Source organism: Diorhabda carinulata, chromosome 6 (assembly GCF_026250575.1).
Source record: "Diorhabda carinulata isolate Delta chromosome 6, icDioCari1.1, whole genome shotgun sequence".
NCBI lineage: Eukaryota > Metazoa > Arthropoda > Insecta > Coleoptera > Chrysomelidae > Diorhabda > Diorhabda carinulata.
This window is the reverse complement of record NC_079465.1, coordinates 21,918,659-21,935,876: the sequence shown is the minus strand read 5'-3', so window position 1 is coordinate 21,935,876 and position 17,218 is coordinate 21,918,659. Positions and strand designations below refer to the sequence as shown.

The 17,218-nt window shown below is 34.6% G+C and overlaps 1 protein-coding gene across 1 annotated transcript; it reads right to left on the bottom strand.

Annotated features, from left to right (window-relative positions):
* Positions 1-809: 809 nt before the first annotated feature.
* Positions 810-10,759, bottom strand: LOC130895785 (serine protease filzig). Its single transcript, XM_057803334.1, has 5 exons — positions 10,690-10,759; positions 5,509-7,365; positions 3,933-4,304; positions 1,034-1,269; positions 810-980 (listed from the first exon to the last, which is right to left on the bottom strand). The coding sequence occupies exons 1-5, from the start codon at positions 10,757-10,759 to the stop codon at positions 810-812; spliced, it is 2,706 nt and encodes a 901-aa protein (XP_057659317.1).
* Positions 10,760-17,218: the final 6,459 nt, after the last annotated feature.

The window sequence follows — 17,218 nt, the reverse complement described above, 5'->3', positions numbered from 1 at the left end:
AATAAAGATTAAGAAGATATAGATACATGAATGAATACTACAGAAGATTCAACGAAGACGAAGATTCATCGAAGTTTCAACGAAGACGAAGATTCGACGAAGATTCGACGAAGATTCGACGAAGATTCAACGAAGATTCAACGAAGACGAAGAATAAGAAAACTACATAATACATAAGACATAGATACATGAATGAATACTACAGAAGATTCAACGAAAATTCAACGAAGACGAAGAATAAGAAAACTACATAATACATAAGACATAGATACATGAATGAATACTACAGAAGATTCAACGAAGATTCAAAGACGAAGAGAAGACGATTAACTATGTTTCATAATTTATTTTTCTTTGCATTCTGTTTCTCCAATTACTTTTGGAATGTGGTTGTTGGGATGGGTTCTTCTTGACAGAAGCCTCGATCGATGTTAAAGGAAAACAATCTCTCATTCGTAAGAAGTGTGCCTTTTCCAGAGCTGAAGAAAGTGCAAACAGTTCTAAATAACGAAGAAATTCAAAGATAATTGACAGTTGATAGTTTTTTTTTGTTGCCTAGCGTAGTTTAAAACAGTTTCAGTCTCATTATTCAATTGTCAGACCTCGTATATTGTATTCGAGATCAGGATCACGTTTATTCCATGACTAGTAACGAACCAAGCAACGTTCTCTTGGTCAAACTAGATCCCGATCGCTGGACTAAATACTGATTCATAAACTTGACATGGTGCGTCAATACCTGTATGTGAAATTTTGATAAAAATGTATTTGAAATGAGTAAAATTTTCCTAAAAACCCTGCGTATGTTTCTATGGCGATGTGACGCCTGTTATAGTCGTTATCCATGGTTTGAAAAATTGCGTTCTCATATAAACTCCTGGTAAATACGGCGCAGCGCATTTTATACCGTGCGAAACCGTTCCGGCGAGTTGATACCTTCCATCCGGACGTTGAAGGACCAGTGGACCTCCTGAATCACCCTATAAGTATAAATATATCTGATAATGCCTACAAACGATTAAAATATACTTACCTCGCAGGAATCTTTTTGTCCGTTCGCGTATCCTGCGCATAAAAAGGATTCTAATATAATTTTCGAATGACCGGCGGTTCTGAACATTTCTTGACATACGTGATTTTCCATTATCGGAACTTGCACTTCTTGTAGAACGGAAGGTACTCCACCGCCATATTTCAACCGACCCCATCCGGTTACGGTTGCCATTCTTCCGGTGAAATCCTCGTTATCCTGGGGGAGGCATATGGGAACTGAAACGTAAATTGAATGTTTACGTTGGAGAGATCAAAATATTGAGAGATTATTGAAAGGGGTGGAAAATTTCGTGCAACCTTTGGTAATGAAGCACCATTAGAGAATACAATCGGCTTGTGATTTACAGTCAGATAGAGGGGATATCGCTGATTGGAATAAAATCGATTTTACAACAACATTTATATATGAGAAAGATAAGTTCTGGATAGATTCCTCATAATTTGATTGAAGCTCAAAAAAGAATGATGTTCCTAATCCCACTAAAGTTGTTCGTTCACGTACCATTTTCTAAGAAAATGGTGGCTACTGTTTTTGGTTGCACTAGACCCGTCCATTAGAGCAATGATTCCCAAAGTGGTCCAGACCCCCAGAGGTCTGCGGAAGCCTCGACAAGGGTCCGCACAAATTTCCACCGTTAGTGAGATTCCCAAAGTGGTCCAGGTGAACCCCCAGGGGTCTGCAGAAGCTTCGACAAGGGTCCACACAAATTTCCATCATTAGATAGATTCCCAAAGTGGTCCAGGTGATTCCACAGAGGTCTGCGGAAGCCTCGACAAGGGTCCACACAAATTTCCATCGTTAGATAGATTCTCAAAATGGTTCAGGTGATTCCCCAGAGGTCTACGGAAGCCTCGACATGGTCCAGATCTAAATAATCACATTTGTGGACGAGTTTTGGGAATATGGTTGAAATGTAATAGAGCCCAATGAAGCCAGTAATGTATTGAAGTGAAGAACTGTTAATACCGAATAGTATACAAGTATACAATAGTATATAAGTTCGTGTTAAGTACACTTAACACGAACAAGATTTGCTTGGTCGACGTGGATTTGATTAGCCGGATGTTACGTTCATAGTTATCTTCGTACATTTTATGATCCAACGGAATGTGGAAAGGAATTGCGTCCAGCTGTGCTTTGTCTAACCTAACCCTAACTTAACCTAACTTAACCTAACTTAACCTAATCTAACCTAACCTAACCTAACCTAACCTAACTTAACCTAACCTAACCTAACTTAACCTAACCTAACCTGATGGAATAGTTATAGCTATCTTGAGAAAACGTTAATGGCTATATGAAAACTAAACAAGATTAAAAAAATTTTTTACTCCCTTCCCTTGCAAGAGGCTAAAAATCGTTTCAGATACACTTATTTTACATATATTTGAGTGTATGTACGAAATTGCAGGTGATTTTGAGTGTTCCCGTTTTCGAAATTTCAGGCTTTTTAACTTTGTTATCATCTATTATTTTTTAAATACAAATTATATAAACATTCACCCAAAAAATTTTAGTTTTTAAATGAAATGTGGTTTAAAAAATGTTTTTTTTTTTGTTTGAATCTGTTCAATATGGTATTTTTTGTCGATCTGAGATATGATCCGAATCAAATTTGAATTAATTTAGTGAAAGTACATAATTTGTGTCACTTGACGAAAAAAAAAAGATGAATCAGCTGTGACGCAGCGATTATTGTTAGTACAACTTTCTAGGCTCGTGGTCTTACTACTTTGAATTCCTTAAATGTTTATGATTAAAAAAAAAAGCTTGAATTCTTGATTTAATAATATGATGCATCTTTAGACTCAAAATGTTCGTAGGCCAACTGTTTAATTTCATCGTCACTTTCGAATCTTTTACCTCTGGAATTTATGGAACCATTGGTGATATTCACAATGAACACACTGTTTATACCAACACTCACAATTACACTGTTTGACGCGCTTTTCGATAACCAAGTTATCGTCTTCAGAGACTGAAGGTAAACTTTTACCACTTAACTCGGCCTTCAGCTTTAAGAACAAGATATAGTAAGACGGGGTCAGATCAGGGCTATACGAAGGACGTTCCATGACTGTGGAACCGCTGATTTTGCCGCACTTTTTTTCGATAATTTTTTGTCGTAACTGCCTTTGTAAGTTGAACTAATTGCAGAGCTCTTGAAGGTCATCGCCAAAGAAGACTTCCAGCACTGCTTGGATCAATGGAAAAAACGTATGGAAAGGTATGTGGCGAGGGAAGGGGAGTTTGTTGAACCGTTTTTCGTAAGCAGTCTCGTTATTTAATAGCCAGACCTAGTAAATATTTCATTTATCCTGGGACACATTGTATATACAGTTAAATTTCTTCAAATAATGTCTTGTCGTTTTTTTCTATCATTTATTTTAAAATTATTTCAATTTATACCGTGTATAAAACTTTCACTGTTTTTTTTTATGTTTTGGTTGATGGTCATCTGCAATTTTTAAATAGTTTTAAAAGAAAAGTGACAGTTTAAATATTATTTTCTAGACCGTGACGGTCGTAAACAAATTGCTTTTGTTCAAATTAGACACGATCTCTTTAAAAAAATATATAATGAGAAAAATTAGGAGCAAACGCTTTCGGTTTTCTAGAGAAAACATTCCTTAGTACAGATTTTTTCATGCTATTTAATGATTATACCTCTTTAATTATTATAATTTGAATGTACGGGGTTAATTCAATGTAATATTGATTTTAGAATAATATTTTTGTAACTTTTTGTCGGTTTCTTCAATTATTTGTCTATTATAACAAATCTGATTGTTAGATTTTGTAAAATTTTGACAGGCGCCGTTAGAAACTAACTAACGTCGAAAAGAATCATGTAGCGGTGGAATTTTATTCTACTCACCGATATGCTGATCGAATTGTACGGGTTTTTCCAATTCCAACAAAGCCAAATCGTTTTCGAAAGTTTGAGCGTCGTACTGCTTATGCACTATGACTCTTTTAACGTTTCTGCTGATGGGACGTTTTTGTTCCAAATCTCCAGATATATCGAATTCTCCGAATACCGCGACGAGCGAGGCCAAGAACCCAGGTTGACAATGGGCCGCCGTCATGACGTATTTATGACTTATCAGTACACCTCCGCATTTGTTTTTTGTAAATAGACCCAACCAAGTTGATTCTCTTACTAAAACTTGCCAGGGAAATTCACCGAAAACCGCCCCTTTACCGCCTACTATTTTCGATGATCTGTGCAAAGGGCGCACACCACATTCTGAAATAACAAATATTTTAGAATCAAATTATTAAAGAACGAAAATATTTAGAGGCTTCAAATGGTTTTAACTAAATTTAGAACCCAACCGAATGGCATCCCACTTCCAAAAAAGAATAATTAGCTGAAAATATTCTTGGAAATTATCTACTACAAAATTTCAATAAAATTCTTTTGGATTTAGAGGATTTAGGAGGAGTCTGGATTCGAGAGAGGCTCCAGTTGCAGCACCAGAACTGCTACGACCAGAGAAAAGATGTAGTTAGATATTTGAGGCCACATCGAACACTTGTAATACGTTAAAAAAAACTTCCTCTTTTCATTGGTATAAAAATTTTTTATTTGTACTTTGGGTTCATCATTTCAAATAACCCTGTAGATTCAAGCGTTTTGTATAGATGTTCTGATCATATTTCCACGTCAAATCAATCCGTATTTTCCTTTCTATTTATTTCTGTTGTAATATAGAGTAGTTTTTTAATTTGAATACCTTTTTCATCCACTCTTTTTTCTCTCTCATTTTTTCCTTTCAAATCGCGACAACCAGTATTTTCTGTTTTGGTATAGATGGACTTCTCATGTGAAGTCCGTGTTCTTGTCGTACTATTTCTAATTGGTTTCCTTTTTGAGTTTCTTTTGAACAGTCAGTCTTTTCTGGGTGTTTCCACGTACTGTAATATCTCCTTCCACCTGGTAAATTATTTCGTAATATATTGTGATCCTGAAGTTGTTTTCGGTACGTTTATTTCTGTTATTTGATCAACCACTGCGTTGCTGGTCTTCGCAGGTCGTACAGTCTCGTCGAAACCATACTACGCAATATTTCACCGTTGATAACGAAGGAGGAGTGTCACCCAGAGTAGAATCTAGATCAGCTTCTATGAAAACGTTCACTAATGATGGCTGCTAACTAAATACTAAACATTGTGGCGTCTTTAAACAACTACCGCCATCTTTATGTTAGGCAAGGTAATTCGAAGGCCGTACTTCTTTTCAATAGTAAAAATGCTTTTATCCAACACTGAATATTCGTTACTTTAATGAAGAATTATTTATTAACTAAAATAAAGGACAATTTCGTTGTCTACAAGGTTTTCGATTCAAGTACATCCCTACTCACTTATAGTACACTTATTGGACAAAAAAAAAGTTTGTATGACAAAATAACGTTTTCCTGGTGATTTAGTGTAAATATAAAACTTACCTGTTCGATAATCCTCGCTATCGACTACTATAGTGTCACTAGTTGGTTCAATAAAACTCTGCGTTGTACTGGAAGGTTTCTTCGTCGGTTTGGACTTATTGGTTACTTTAACCGGTTTAGTCGTAGTAACTATCGTAGTTTTCCTATTTCCTGTTTTTTTATTAGTCGTAGTTATAAGTTTCTGTGTGGTGGTAACTTTGATGTTAACAGGCCTCGATGTCGTGGTAATAACCGGTTTTTTAGTGGCGTTACTTTGCTTTAGAGGCTTCTTCGTCGTAGTACTTCCAACAGATAAAACAGTCGAATTTTTCCTGTTATAAACAACATCTTTTAAACCGTTGAAGGGTTCTTGTAATCCTTCAATTATCTTGTTAACGAAAGATTCAACGTTGGCGTTTAAAGCTTCGTCCTCGATAAAAACTGGAGTGGTTATGTCGTTTTCGTTCAAAGAAGGAATATTGGACATGTTCAAATTGGGATTTCTAACCGGCGGGAAATTGATGTTATCATCAGACGCAGACGGTATAGTTCCGACCTCGACGGTATCCGATGATTCCGATGGTTTGAACGGTATATTAGGTTTAGGTGTTATAAGAACCGTCGGGGAAGCGAAAGACGCCGGTGGCGGTTCCGTGGAGCTGTAGATATTTTGAGTAACGTGTTGATTTATGGTAACGTGGTGAATTGGTTTACTACTAGCCGGTTTTCTTTGTGGAAGAGCCGTTGGTCTTTGTAACGTCGATGGATATTGTTGGGGTACAATTCCTTCAGTAACCGGTGCTAGAACTATTATAGTCGGTGCTGGTGTGGAGCTACTGCTGTATATATTCGAATCGAGCGTTGGCGGTGGACGCCTCGGTGGTGGACGCCTCGGTGGTGGCGTCGAACTGTATACATAAGAAGTCGACGGGGGTTTAACGGAAGTTATAAAAGCTGTTGGTGAAACTGCGTAAGTTGTTTTAGTAGAACTCGAAAATGTAGTTTTTTTAGTAGTAGTTCTTCTTTTTGAAGTTGTAGGTTTCGGAGGTATAGTAGTACTGAAAATATAAGAAGTACTTGGAGGTTTTGGAGTAGATGGAGTAGCTAGCGTCGGTCGATTACTAACGTTACCGTTAATTACTTGTATGATGTTAACAACGGAATCATAATCTTCTGTTACATTTGGTTTAGGACTGTTGTGAGTGATTGTTGGTATTCTAACATAATTATTATCGTTGGGAGTTGTAGGTTTGGGTTTAAACATGGGTTTACTGAAACCGGATACGGTAGTATACTCTATAGGAGCATTGGAGATGGAGAGGGCTAAAATTGGAGTATTCGGATATTGAGCGGTTCTTACGGTAGTTCTTCTATCGTCGGCTGGTTGAGTAGTGGGCTTAAAATAATCCGGATTGATATTGTTATCTTCTTGACTTACGATTATTGTGTCTGGTGCTTGGGGATGTGTTACACCTGTAGTAGAAAATTTTTGATTTTGATTTATCTGCACGACTTCGTTATCTATCGCAGTAGGAAGTAGTCCGTTGTTTAATAGAGATTCCGCTATTTGCGATACACCTAGAGAAGTTATATCTATAGGAGTGGTATTAGGTGTTTTAGTAACCAATCCATTTCCTATTACGTATTGAGGAACGTTATCATCTTCTAAATAATCACCAATTGATATCCCTTTGGGAAGTTGACAACAAGCGCCGAATAAAAAACCGTCCATACAAGCTCCTACCACTATACCGTTCTTTTGTCTGCATTCGTGATTGAACATACATATGTTCGGTCCTTCTAATGGTTCCGAAGGTGGCCGGGAGGATTTGCAGTATCTAGGGGTGATGCGGTAGCCTCCGAACAGTTTTCTGGGTCCTGAAACAAAAAAAATTTACTAAAATCAACTCGTTTCAACGCATGTATTTAATCGCAACGCGTTACTCGACACAATTTAGATTTATTTTACGAAAATTTTTCTTCTTTTATAGGAGAAATTAACCATATTGGACTGTTTTTCTAAAAGAACTATTTTTTGATAGAATCTTATATTTTAAATTCATTCATTCATTTATTCATGCATTCATTCTTTTATTTATTTATTTATTCATTTATTCATTGATTGATTAATTAATTAATTAATTTATATACCCATTTATTTATTTATTTAACGAGTGTGGTAGTCCTGTATACGTGGATGTTGTAAAGTTTTTAATTTTTTTTAGGTAGACATTTTAACGTAGATTTTAGTTTAGGGAGAAGCGCATAGTTAGCGCACAGTTAGCGCATGTGAGATTATGTTCGCTAAGAACGATTCCACATGCGCCAGTGGCGAAAAAGGTGGGTTAGGTTAAAATATTGTGGAACCAATTTCCTATATATACTCATTTCATAACTCAAATCTCGAGCTGCATAATCTTCCGTCACGAGTTGTCTAATATTCAAGACAACCACGATCACGAGTTTGAATATTGTAACAGAAATTGAAATTTTATGGCGGGTATTAAAGTGAAGAGTTGGCACATCCCAGTCTGCACGTTCTTCATCTTTCTATACATTTTTATTGCCTTTACGAGAGTTGTTTTAAAAGTTTTCGACCTCGACCTGAAGATGTTAGCATTTATTTATATAAAAGCAAAACGAATTGAGAGATTCGTACGAAACACCCACTCTAATCAGCAGATATATTTCCTAGCGACTTTTCCTCGTTTCTTAACTTTATAAAGTTTTACTTTATAGAGAGATATCCATCAGAATTGGACAGTGGCTTCCTCCAATGCTCTGGATAATTGTCTCCTTTGGTTGATGTTGTATCTAACGTCTTGAATATTTATAATATAATATAATAAGATGTTTCTTTGCAGATTTTTTATTGTTTAAGTCTATAGGGGTTGAATCGGGTGGTGTAGCAGATCAACAATCAAGAAATAAGAGTGTCATATTTCTAAATAGGGACACCTTGTATACTAATTAAACTATTGCTTTTATTACAAAATAGATACTCATATTACTCGTATATATATTTGTTATTATTTTAATGTGTTATTAGTGAGCAAAAATAATTACGTGACGCACTGTAGATGCGAAAAATTGCATTCTAATTTTTTCATTAAATGGTGCGTGTCAGATAAATTTACTTCAAATAGGTAAATAGGTAGAGAAAATAAAACTAGAACAAATATGTTGAGGGGTACACATTTTTCTTTAATATTTATGTACGTAACTCACCCCCTCGAAAGATTTAAATTGAAAGGGGGGTTGAGTGATGATACATTTTATTAATGCATCTAAATGTTTTTGATTTTATGTCTCTTCTGTTTTCATATTAGTTTTTTTTGTAATAATTTTTGAAAGAAAAATACAATTTGACGCTTCGACTTTTCTTTAAGTCTATCAAATTTTTATGAAATAAAACCATATATTTTAATCAAAAACATTTCTAAAAATTCCTTTTTCCGTATATTTGATTCCGTTTTAAAAATTATTGAATTTTCTTTTTGATATTTTATGGTTCGTAAATGCAGTTTTTGTTATTTATCGTGTTGATGACTTTTTAATCTATTTTCTAAATACTGAGATGTTTGTCATATGTCAAATCTCACAACCATTACAAGGTACCTAATATCTATTATATTTGCTTTCTTTTTTGGGATGTTTTCGATTTTAGTTTGATGAAAACTTATTTCAATATCATATTAATTGAAATAATTCCACGAATTTATTTTAATGCAGCTTTTGCTTTTTAAAAACTAAGCATCTAAATTTAGGATCAGTCAAACTTATACTTAATGATCTTTTTTATGACATGAATTGAAGTTTATTGTTAATTTTATATAATGCCATATCAACAACGAAGTTTTTTATGACGAGAATTGAATTTTTGATTTAAGTTTTTCATTAGATTTTTTGGTACAGCAGTAATGCACAACCTAAAAAGAATTAAGACAGTTTCGTCAAGATCTTCAATTACTTATCATGCTATAACATTTGATAATGATAGTCCCATAGCATAACCAACAATTTCTTTATAAATTAAATAATAAATAAAGTAAATGAATTCGTTAAACTTCTTTACTAATTCATTGATAGATTTCTGTTAGGATATAGATTATTATTAAAGCTCACCGACGAGCTATCACGAAAACGAATCGTTCTTGATTTGTTCCCCATTTCAAGCGTCAATTTTGACTATTTAAACCCATAATTTAGTTATCAGGGATGTCTCATTTCGAATGGAAACTCTAATGGAAAATGTTATCAGTTCCGTCATAGTTTATTAAACACGGAACTAATTTACTAGAATGGTGTAAATTCGGCAGAAGATAATATGGAAACTTGTTGTAATTGAGTAATATTCGAGAATGGTAAAAAATGGATTTATTTTTCAATGTAAACTCGTTTTAGCTCCATACACGTTTCCCAGCGATGTTCAATAAGTTCAGTTTCTTAGCCAAATGCGGCGGTTTTGCTTGATTTCTTCGCTCAAACGTTGCAATAAGCTCCCATAACACTCGACGTTGATAGTTTTTTCTTTTTCAAGATAATCAATGAAAATAATTCCACGCGCATTCAAAAAAACCGACTCCATGACCTTGCCTGCAGATAGAATAGTGGACCTTGTCAAACCTTGTCAAATACTCGATGGAAACGTCTTAACGACGCTTTTTTTGTTCCATTGTGAGCAAATGCTGCACCCATCTTGCACGCAGCTCTTTCATGTCCAATTTTAAGTTGATATGCGATGTACTGCACGTTTTAAAACGCCTACTATGTCTTCTAGCTCTCACACTTTCAGTCGACGATCATCCAGTGGATTTTCTTCAACATTTCTGGAGTCATAACCTCATTTGGCTGACTACTGGGCTGCTGGTCTTCGCAGATCGTACAGTCTCGTCTAAACTTTGCTACCCAATATTTTACTGTTTATAACGAAGAAACAGTCTCAATTGGAGTTTTTATTAAAATATTAAGATTAAAATATGTTGAATAACAGCATATAATAGTCTTTTTTTAACCATCAGTAAAGGTTAAGAATCACAACAAACTGAATTTATGGATTTATCGACAAAAATAAAGAAAATAGGTTTTATGAAGCACGTTTTATTTATTTTTCTCCAACTGTTTTAAATGAAAAATTCGTGAATACAGTAGATCCTAAGTGATTATTAGTTTTCGTTCAGTAATTTTTAGTTTCGTCATCACTTTGAACATCTTCTATGACGTCCATTTCTTGTATCTCAAATTCCTCGCTGTATTTAGGCGCAGGAAGCATCTCATTGGGTCTGGTTCAATACATGTTACTAACTTATAGATCTATGGAAGATAAGTGCTGCACAACATATTGTACAAATGCTGTAGCTGCAACAAATCCAGCTTCATTGATTAATTGTGAAGTAACTTTATTCCAGCTGTTGTTGATGCCAATGCAGAACCATAGGTTTGCGCTTTCATGATCATTCATGCCAGAATTTGAGCTATGTAATGAACTGAATAATGCCTTTAAAGATTGGGTTTTCGATGACAAGAGGGCGAGTTATGTTCAGATAAAGCTGATTGACTGATAAAGAAATTACTAAAAAGTTGTTGTAGAACAAAAGGGGGGAAAGCAAACTCAAGGAGACATCAGTGCTGAAGTTACAACTCACTACGAAGTGGTCAACATTCAACTTATGGAGGTGGTCTACATAGAGTCGTAATTAAAACGCGTTGTATATCATTTTTTTATGGTATTTTCTCAGAATTTCTAATCTATCCGGAAAGAAATCACCACTGATTTACCACACTCAGCAAGCATTTTTCAAGCAGAAATTTATGCAATTGTTCAACTCAATCTAGAGATCATCATCCTGTCTAAGAACCAAGCAGCTATTAGAGCTTTAAGCTCCAATATCATAAAATTCAAAATCGTTTGAGACAATTTTTTCATGGGACTTGAACCCTTCTGTGGTATCAGCTACAGAACAATGGAAAAACTACTGGAAAAGTAGGGGAGAAGGAACAAAATGAATTATTGAGACAGGTAAAGACTTTCCTAGGAAACTATAACCAGAGATCTGCTTAATGTATCTACGAATACTAACAGAAGTCCTATCGGGGCTTCGTCGCTTCAACAAACACCTGAGGATGCTAAACTTAGCAGATAATGCGGCGTGAGGTTTTTTTGCACCTTTATCCACATTCACTCTCACTACAGAGTTCCAGAGCACTGCACCTAGAAGCGTTTGAAATAGAAGAGGAAGATCTTTGGCAGACTTTTTTAAAGGAGTGGGATTGATGGATCAGCTGTTAACACTGGGTTCTCCAGTATCGTAGCGAGAATCAATATATACAGTTTTCTTTGGCGTATCCCCTACACTTTTCGATCTATCTACCCACTTGTTTTCTTGGACAGCTCTGTCTTTCATGGTCTGTTCAATGCCTTCCTTCTAGGTCATTGGGGGTCTTCTTTGTCTTCTTCTCTGTTTCATCCTCATCACATATCCGTATCAGAGAAGTTGTTTGGTCTGTATTCTCTTTGAGGTCGTGTATACTCGACTTGTTCTTCGTCGTATATTTTCTTGCTTTGTTTTAGATATCCTTCTAGATCAAATGGTCCATTTCCATAGCTTCTCTCTTCTTCTCTTGTTTATCAGTCAGTTGCCATCCATACGTTGAAATATTGTCATTTTTGCGTTTAGTTTCTTTTTTTCTGACCAAAGCTATGAGTTCAAACTTTGAGTAGCTTTTTTCCCTAACGTAAAATCATCAAATCTTCGGTGGTTAAATCTGTAGAAAATTGCGGATTCTCGACAATTGACTTGACTTGACAATTGAGATGGATTTTAAATGCGACACACTATATATATATATATATATATATATATATATATATATATATATATATATATATATATATATAAATTGGGAACGTGGCAATGAAACACCAAAGTGTACTAACTTTAATATATTTTCAGAGCTTTCGAATACTTATCGTCTGGGAAATAATTAAGATTTCCGGTGATTTTTGATATTATTAATGCCTGTAAAAATCATAGAAATCAAAATTCAATATTCAAATTGACGTATTTAATTAACTAAATATGTTGATTTCCAAGCAATTTGCTACCGAGTGATCAGTAAAAATTTACGTATCCCATTAAAAGTTAAATTAGTGTTTTATAATACACGTCACTGTCTGAAAACAAGAAACGGGATACGTATCGCCATTTTCACCTCAATCAAGTTAATTTGAAACAGTTATTTTCTTTAGTAGAAGATCTAATACGAATAAATACCGAAGAGAGTGTTAAATAGTAATAACAATAAAACGTATCAATCGGTACGATTCGATCATCGTAAAAATCGACGAGAATGTGAAAAATTATGAATATACGAGGGTAGCTAATAAAATTTTGAGATTGGAACGTATCAAACGCTTCTCTAGGTATAGAAAAACGTAAACCTCGCAATTTTTTATCTGCGCGTGTTACATTAGGATTATACGGTGGATGACCATCAATTCGATGTTTTGACGGTTCTGGTGTACCATTAAGAATTGAGAGTTCTACGTTGTTCTATTAATGGAATGGTGGGGACATCTCTAGTTATTCCGAACAATTTTTGTTGAATTTGGCTGTTTTTAAAAGATAGAAGTCGATATTTGTTTAGATTCGGGCTTCATTTCTAATTTAGGGTGTTTGAGAAAATTTAATTTTCAACTCTAACCATCTAAAATGTTTCTATTTAATATGAAAAAAATCGTCATCAAAGTTGAGCCCTGTAGCTCAACTATAAGGGGTCGCTATTTTTATTTATAATGACTGCTGCCATCTAAACTACATATTGACAACAATTTTTGAAAATTATAATCCATAAAAATATAATACTGACTATCAATTGGGGTAAAAATTTTAAGAAATTATGATAAGCCATTACGAGAGGTTGAATATGGGGCTAAACACAAAAAGTTCGAAGTTGCCTTGTTTGCACAAGTCAAGGAATTCCCGATTTCCAAGAAACTCAGCTATAGATTTGGAAAGTCTTCTGAATAAGCAGATATTTTTAAAAAACCTCAACAAATCACTAGAGGAAGATTATATTAAGTTTGTAGTCGTTTCTTGGACTTGTTGACCTCGTAAGTCATTACCAGAGGTTCAATATAGGGCTAAACACAAAAAGTTCAACGTTCCCTTGATTGCAGGAGAATATCAAATGGTTTTTTGTAATAAATTGCGTGAACTAAAATAAAAAAAAGCGACCCCTTAGAGTTGAGCTGTAGGGCTCACCTTTTTGAGCGATTGCCAAATTATACGGTATCCAACGCAAACAAATTTTTTTGACAACCAAATGTTCATGTTTGCGAGTTGAACTAATGCCCAAAATACGCCTCGATCTCACGATATGTCAAATGACGTTCTTGCAATATCAGTATACGCACAGCATCGATGTTTTTTGGCACAACATCCGATTTTGAACGACTTCCACGACACTCATCTAGTAGTGAATTGCGACCACGATTGAAATACAAAAACCAGTGAGACACGGTGGTTCGAGATGGCGCTTCATTACCAAAAGTCGAAGCGAGTTGATCGGAATATAGCTGTTGGTTTAATCCACGTCGAAACTCATAGAAAATAATCGCACGAAAATATCCACGATTCAATTCAACTAGACCATTAAAAATGTCAAACTTTATAATGGAAATGTCAGATTTGACATATTCACAACTGTGTTGGCATATCTCATAACTTAAATAGCAATCTTTGTATTTAGACAGGCAAGCTGTATTCTTTTTTTCTCTTCTTCATTTTGTACTTTGTCCTTTCTTGCTAATTATTCCATTCCACTTCTTTCCTCATCTCCAATCTTTTTCATTTGATCTATCATTCACTTTTTCTTTATCTAGTTTTTCGGTATTTTCTCTTTCGTCATTATTATTGGTATCAATTTCTTTTCCATAATCTTCCACTGGTTCTTTACCATTATTTCGATCATTTGAAGTGGAATTCGTTTTACTCATGGTAAGGCCCTAATGGAAAAGTACTTTCTTCTCTTCTAAATGCCGTCGATTTTTTGCAATTTCTTTTTTTACCTACCTAATTGCAATGATTCGTACTATTCCTGTATATCTAACTCTAATACCATGATCATCAAGTACTATTTAATGAACTTTGTCCCTCGGGTGTTATCGATGATGTCTCGCTTTTGACGTTTCACCAACACCTAACCTAACCTAACCTAACCTAACAGAAGTAGTTGACTACATCAGATCAGTTCTACTGCCAGCGGTTAGGTTAGGTTAGGTTATGAAAATTGATACAATTGAAGCTACTTTATACCAAAAACTCATCGTTTTTTGTCCCGTAGCTAATATTTTCATTTCATATTATTTGTGAATTGATTTATCTGAATCTTCAATTATTGATAAAGCTTCGCTTCGTTCCGACCTGTGCTCCATTAAACTTTAAGTAGTTTATACCTGATTATTCAATAATTCAATGTTTGTATAGAAAATGAAAGTGAAAAGGTGCTTTACTGATACAACTGAATATTTCATTTAGTACGGGCGCTACAATAATTTATACTTCTTCAATTTCAGTGCAATAAACTTTCTGTATTCCATCCCCTTAACCCACACTCCACTCCAAATCCACCTCTCTCCAAAAACACTTCTCAAAGTTCCTCCGATCTCATCCACAGTTTTCTTTATTGTTAATTTTTCTACGTTTTTCTCAGTTTAGTGATAGTGTCATCAATTTCATTATTTTTTTCTTCTATTCCTTATTACCTCTGAAGAGTATTTTCATTCGCTACGGCTGCCCTTATTCGAGTTTCTCCAAGTCTTCACGCTTTGTTATTTTTCTTTTAATCTTCTGCTCCTGGTCGTGGTCAAATTGTTTTCTCAGGTTTAGAAGCTTGGTGTAGAGCATCAGCTATTGCAATCTTCTCCTAGTGATATCGTTAATGATTTCTATGTCTTCTTTTGCTTCAACTTTTGGTGGATCTACTGGATGTACCAAGAGGTGTTTACTACTTGCCTCTGATGGGTTTGGAGCTACTTGTGATATATCCGGAGGGTGTATCCTCATGCTGAAGATGCGTACAGCAGGATGAAGGATGATCGTGATAAAGTGGAGCTTGGTTTTCAGTTCAGACTTGGATCTTGCTCAAAATAGTTGAAGGGAAATCTTGATTAGCTTCAAAGTTAAGAAGGAATTGTTCAGAACTCTATTCTATAGTTTATGAACATCGTTTACTTCACCAGATATTTCAAGTTCATGATTTCAAGTGATTGATTTGCGAATATCCATTTAAACGTCCATACTAATGTCATTAAAGAAAAACTCTTAACGGAAATGCATTCCATAGTTGTTTGAATGCGGATATGTTTTATGGAATATTTGTGATGAAAACGTTGTTTCTTGTTCAAGATTTGTTTCCGGTTGGATTTTTTTTTTCGAATCTTATCTAACGGCATTACGAGTTTTAAATATGTCATGTTAAATTATCTCTATTTGCTACATTTTTTGCGATCTTGAAAGTCTATTCATTATTACGTAAAAACTTATATGAGGGTGTTACTTGAATTTTAAGATATGGTAACACTAATGTGAATACGTCAAATGTGGCATTGTCATTGAAGTTTGACATTTTTAACAGGGAACGTACTTAGAACGTGTTGTCATACGAGTAGTATTTGTTTTTCTTTGGGCATCTCAAAACGTAAGTAGAAACCCTCGTAGTTCATATGAAAAACTGAAATCAACTTTGTCCAACCAAATATAATCGTTTGTTCCAAGTATTTTCTTTTGGTTCTAAGGTTTTGTAAAACCTAAAATTGTGTGAACTCTGCAATGATATATTTTTTTATTATTATATATTCTTAAAATATACATGTCGAGTAACATGTTTTTGGACATATGGCCTCTCAAAGCTAAAGGAAAATGGAGAAAAAGTTTATTTTTCATTTGATTTTTTATTTATTTTTTATTAACTAATTAATTTGAGTAACGTAAACAATTATAAATGTATTACATTTTTCTATAGACAAGCAGATATTTATATAAAATCGATTTGACAAAGAAGATGTTGACCTCGTAAGCTATTCAAAAAGGTTATATATAGGGGCTAGACACTTTCTTTTGGTTGCAAAAAATAAGAACTAACAGGTAGTTTGGGAAAGTCTTCTGAGAAAGTAGATATAAAAACTACTTATAAAAAATTCAATAATTGACTAGAGGAAGATTATATTAAGTTTGTAGTCGTTTCTTGGACTTGTTGGACTGGTAAGCCATTACCAGAGGTTGAATATGGGGCTAAACACAAAAAGCTCAACGTTTCCTTGATTGTAGACGTCAAGGAATTCCAGATTCTAAGAAACTCTGCTATAGATTGGGAAAGTCGTCTGAAAAAGCAGATTTTTTTATAAAAACTTCAACAATTAACTAGAGGAAGATTATATTAAGTTTGTAGTCGTTTCTTGGACTTGTTGGCCTTGTAGCCATAACCAGAGGTTGAATCTGGGGCTAAAGACAAAAATTTCAACGTTGCCTTGATTGCAGACGTCAAGGAATTCCAGATTCTAAGAAACTCTGCTATAGATTGGGAAAGTCCTCTGAAAAAGCAGATTTTTTTTATAAAAACTTCAACAATTAACTAGAGGAAGATTATATTAAGTTTGTAGTCGTTTCTTGGACTTGTTGGCCTCGTAAGCCATTACCAGAATTTGAATATGGGGCTAAACACAAAAAGC